The sequence below is a fragment of the Sipha flava genome, unplaced genomic scaffold (genome assembly GCF_003268045.1).
Source record: "Sipha flava isolate LNK unplaced genomic scaffold, YSA_version1 43689_pilon_pilon, whole genome shotgun sequence".
Classification (NCBI taxonomy): domain Eukaryota; kingdom Metazoa; phylum Arthropoda; class Insecta; order Hemiptera; family Aphididae; genus Sipha; species Sipha flava.
In genome coordinates, this window is record NW_020273166.1 from 1 (window position 1) to 5774 (window position 5774).

The 5774-nt window shown below is 28.2% G+C and overlaps 1 protein-coding gene and 1 long non-coding RNA gene across 2 annotated transcripts; both read left to right on the forward strand.

Moving 5' to 3' along the window:
- Nucleotides 1-915: 915 nt before the first annotated feature.
- On the forward strand, nt 916-1440 carry LOC112689266 (rRNA-processing protein fcf2-like; the record flags this gene model as incomplete). Its single annotated transcript, XM_025562897.1, has 2 exons — nt 916-1080; nt 1148-1440. Coding segments are annotated over 2 exons (384 nt in total), but the record flags the coding sequence as incomplete, so codon positions are not given.
- A 3232-nt stretch (nt 1441-4672) lies between these two features.
- Nucleotides 4673-5623, forward strand: LOC112689267. The gene is made up of 3 exons (XR_003149115.1): nt 4673-4767; nt 4905-5367; nt 5453-5623. It is a non-coding gene; the product is annotated as an uncharacterized LOC112689267 (long non-coding RNA).
- Nucleotides 5624-5774: the final 151 nt, after the last annotated feature.

Here is a 5774-nt window from a genome sequence, read left to right on the forward strand (position 1 = left end):
ATAATTATAGCTTATTGAGATCTACGTACACTATACATTCACTTAATTAGATAACAGAAAATGATTAGTAATTAATAAAATACTATTAAATTGAAACTTATAAATTACTTAAAATCTGGTAACATAATACATTTTTTAAGCTATTTACTTTATTTAAAACATGAAATATCATTGTAATATAAGAATTAGTACTTTATAATGTTGTGTTTATATAGTTTACTCGGTAGTGGTTCGTAAATATTTAATGAATTAGAACACCAGAAAAAAATCTAATTTTTATAAATATATTTTTAACTATAAAAACTATTTGTTAATAATTAAATAATATGTACCACAATAAGTATTTTAAATTTATATATTTTTATTATATTTATCTATTATATATTTTATTTTATTATGTAAGCCCTATAAGTATGAATTCATTAGGTAAATTATATTTTTATTAAAAAACTTGAGTATGAATAACTTTTACATTTAGTTTAAAATCCATTTATAATTTTTTAATGTACAAATAATTAGTATATAGGTACAAAAATATTAAAAAAGTTAGAGTGTTAAGATAGTCATCATGATTTTCTCGTCTAAGAAACAAAACTAAAGAAAAAATAATATGTACTGAGACAAATTTACATAATCTATATGTGTAGACAAAATATAACTGTACTGCAAAATTCTATTGAAATTAATGTTGTGCCTTAGAAATTGTATATTGTATTATAATGCATATTAATCATTCTACCTATACCAGTCTATACTGTACATGCGTCATATGTGCAATTGACAATTTAAAGTTCTTTTCCTGCATATAGAAACTAACAAAATATGATGAGATATTTATAGTATATTAATATGAAATTTGTTCAAAAAAATGATTACATACATTAAATATTTATTTATATATTAATTTATTTTTAGAGGCAAGAAGCTAAAACTAAAGGAAAAAATTGGTTTGATTTACCAGCTACTAAATTAACAGACAGTGTACGACATGATCTTGACTTAATCCGTATGAGATCTGCATTAGATACTAAACGTTTTTATAAAAAGAATGAAACTGAAGCTTATCCTAAATACTTTCAGGTAAATATATAAAATATTCAAACATAAATGTAATTTTTTTAATAAATTTTTTATATTTTGTGTTTAGATTGGTACAGTTGTAGATTCACCATATGAAGGTAAAACCGGTCGTCTTATCAATAAAGAACGGAAACGTACAATGGTTGACGAACTTTTAGCAGATGTGGAATTTAAACAAAGCGCTAAAAAGCGATATAAGAATATATTAATGTCTAATCCTAAACTGGCAGCTAAAATTAAAAGAGAAAATAGGAAAATGAAAAAACTAAAAAAGAAAAGAAAGTAGTTATATATCTTGTATTTTCATTATGTTATATTATGCTAAAGCCAATAAATACCTGAATGTTGTTTGTCTCATAATTCAACGTATTCTGGACATTTTCGCGAGCTCACTGACCTCGTTTTCGGGTTGGTTTTCGATTCACCACGTATTTACCTACGTTTTAGTTTTTTGAACGAGTTGTCCTCGGCTTTCTAAGTATGTTTAAATTATATTCAAAGTCGTCGACATCGCATCATAAAATATTGCAAGAACCTATTTTGGTTAGGAGCACGATATGCAACTTAATATACAATTTGATGATCGACAATAATGTCACAATTTTAGAAACCACTGGGCTTCCTTATCAAATATTGCTAGCGGAACATACGTCCTCGAGACTTATTAACAGCCATTTCAAATGCTAATCTAATTGGAAATTGAAGTCGTTTAAATTGTATTGGCACATTAGTGTAGGGTTGCCATAAATTTATAAGGTGAAACCGGGACAAAACAAACACATTATCGAGTAATATACTTTTTATATAACTTTTAATATATTGAAAGGACCAGTGGAGTATTCAAGGAGGAATCAGATCCCCCCTCCTAGGCCTTTTATTAAATATTATAAAATAATGTTCTTAGTGTGAGGTCGTTAGAAGCGTAAAAATAAATAATGATTTGCTTGCAAATAATCCCTTCCCCATACAAAAGTAATGTATACGCCACTGAAGAGGATCATTATTGGCCTGCAATATAATATTTAAAAATATTTTTGTGAAATAAAATATATTATACATTTATATGTGTAAATTACAAATTGTATTTTTATTATATATTGTTAATCGATTACGATTAAAAATGTACTTTGAGATAAAATGGTCGAAATGAAAAATTAAACAATACTACAATTTCTTCTAAACGTCCAAGCCGGGACTTATGGACATTCCGAAAACATTTTTCGGGACACCGGGACGCGAAGTCCAAAAACGGTGACAATCCCGGTTTTCCGGGACGTATGGCAACCCTACATTAGTGGATATAATAGAGATTCGAGGTAATAATATATTTTCACCTTAGAATTTGCCATTTAAAATTATGGCTTCGATAACATTTTTCATTCATTTCTTAATGACTAATCGCGTGCCGTTACACAACCGTGGTGGGTTCAAATTAAGAAGCAAAGTAACTATCCCTTCATCGATATCTAACAATTGTTTTGAAAATCTTCCGCACGCAGCTTTTTTTGATTGAATCGCAAGTATCGTAATCGCTCGTTCTCTATCTTTACATACATGTCGACTATGAATTGTTGACAAAACTCACGCATCATACAATAACGTTGTCCTGATCGAGTCTAATCATCAATCGATGTGCAAAATAATCCTTCGAACTAACATTCTTGTTTGTTTTGGCATCTGTTGCAGAATTTTGTTATTTAATATTTATGCAATACTCGTTTTTAATGAAAAAAAAAATTAGTTTAAATAGTTTTTAGTTTTTAATAATTTTTTTAATAGTATCATTTAATAATTCATTTTCAATTGCGCAGTTATCGACCAGGTCAAAAATTATTAAATTAACTATGATTTACTAAACAATAGCACTTAGAAGTATAAAATATAGATAAACACCTATTCGCAGACCTACCAAATTGTGTACATAAAATTTCTTTAAAAATGGTTAAGCCGTTTTGGAGTAGTCACAAACACTGTGACACGAGATTTATATATATGTGTGTGATTATGTACACATCACTTGAGAGTAAGAAAAGCAATTTTTATAAATAACAATCTACAAATACTTCGGAAGAACTGAAAACATTAAGTATACTATTTCATTTATTGACAAGCGTTTTCCTTAGATTACAAACAACAACATATTTTTCCATGACTACCATTTGAATTTATAATTTCTCTCTAGTATACATTTTCATACAGCAACCAATTTAGATAATTATATGTTGAAATCATTGAATTTTGTTACTCATTAGTTTAGAGCACTGGTTCTCAAACCGGGAGGGGGGGGGTGTCACCCTTGGGGGGCGTATCCACATTACTGAGTAGGCGCAAGTAGTTATTACGAAATACAATTTTTATTGATTAAATTAATTTAATTTTAAAAGTTGGAGGAAAATAATAATTCCGGTTCTCTATATCCGTTATCGGGTGTCAGTAAAGGATAATCAATAATCACTATAAGTACCTAACAGATGTTTTTGAGTCTATTAATAACTTAAATCTCAAATTACAAGGGAGTAATACCAACGTCATAATCGCATAACGATTCTATCAATACATTTCTAAAAACAATACAGCTTTGAAACCACAGAGTAAACAAAGAGATTCCAGATTTTTCGTCTTTCTGTCGACTGAACGAACTTCTCTCTGATGAAGAAGAACCATTTTGTCCTGCTGGGTTGAATGATATAGTGATTAACATCTCGACAGATGAACTCACTCAATATTTTCCAAATTTTTTCGAATGAAAGTTGGCAATATATGTTAACAAGTTCTTCATTCAGTACCAGTGCCGCAACTACAAAGTAGGAAGCCCATATGCGGTGATTATATTAGGCCCCTTCCTAGGATTTATTTCTGTTGTACGTCTTATTTAAAAGTATCAATTTTTTTTAAATTTTTAAAACACGCTTCGCATTAGTTAGTGGATGTTATTTGTAAATATATCAAATTAAATACCTACAACTGTTGTATATTATACTTCACTACATATTTATGTAGTAAATTTGTTTAAGTAGTTTAGATAGGTATGTTATATGCCTACTCAAATACTCAATGGACTCATTGTTAAATAAATATTATATTACTCTAAAATATTATAACAACCTTACTTGAATTTTATAAAAAAGTTTCTTTTAATTATAAAATAATAATATAGTATTATTAAATAATTGTGTATTTGTAAAGTGTAGTTTATTTTAGGCTGTGACTAGGGGTCCCTCCAAATGTATGAAGTTTGGATTCTTGAGCATGACAGTTATAAAAAACAAATATAGAAATCGTTTAGATGTCGCATCTGACTTAAGGTATTCTTTATCAAATAGCTCAATATAAAAACATAAAAAAAAACTGTCCAAATAAAAGTATCGTCAGCATCACCAATAATTATTATCATTATGGATTTTTATTTGCATATTTATTAACTATTAATAATAATTTTTACTAATTTATTATTAATTATAATATTTTACCTTACATTTTATTATTTACTATCATATTATTTATATTTTATAATTATTATCATCAAAAAAAAAAAATAGTCATTCCGAATATTGTATAGTTTATTGTTAAAGTACACAAAAAAGGTGATCAATTTTTTTCAATTTATAGGGCGTGAGATTTTTGAAAATCTACAAAGGGGCGTAGAATAGAAGAAGTTGGAGATCACTGATTTAGAGCAATGAACAGGTTTGTATTAAACCATAGATTAAATACACTATTTAACATTACTAGTATTATTTAATTTATGTTTTTAAAGCAGTTGTTTTATACCACTTGACTCTGATGCTAAAAATTCTCAATTTTCTTCTGTTGATAATCCTTAGATGTATAAACTTTAACAAAACTTTGAACGACCATAACGGACAACGAGAAAATTGAAAACACCGTTATGGTTGATGGAGGACTACAGTTGCAAAAGTCCAGACGAAATTAAAGAAGAGGAATAAATACTTAACGTTCATCATTACGGTTGTCGAGAAACACGGTTCAGCAAGTCCGGCACTTTGGTTAGATTAGGCAACGTACCAAATGTACCGTAGTCTTAACAGTTTAGTAACATCTTTGGTTTCTTTCGGTAAAATCCTCGGTTGTAAAAACTATCTAGAACCATGGTTAGCTCATACCCTTGTTATCACTTATTAAAGTGAAGCAACCATCTCGCTATGCGTTACTCATTACGCGTTTCCACGATCAATAAATTCAAGGTTTAAACATTTATTAAACATTTACCGGTCCAAATCGATCTCCCATCAATCAAATCAATGACAAACTGGTGTTAAGTAACGAGTAAGTCTAGGCTTGATATTTATTAAAATTAAATATATATTCTTGAAACTTTTGTTCATCTGGATAATTTCTACCTCATTCTCAGACAAAACAGATTAAATTCAATAAATTAATCATGAACTCTGCTGATGGATTGTTAAGTCAAGATGTTTTGAAACCAGAATTTCAAAAGAATTGTAATGTACCAGTAAATGACAAGAACTCAAAAATTATCAAAAGAGATAAAAAGGTAAATTTGAGTGAATTATATTGCTTTATTTTGTTCTTTATTTTTAACATCAACTTCAGTGTCATGTATGTACTATAAATATTTATTAAACTGACTCATAAGTAATAGATTTATTCGTTGTCATACAGTGAATAATTATAGCTTATTGAGATCTACGTACACTATACATTCACTTAAT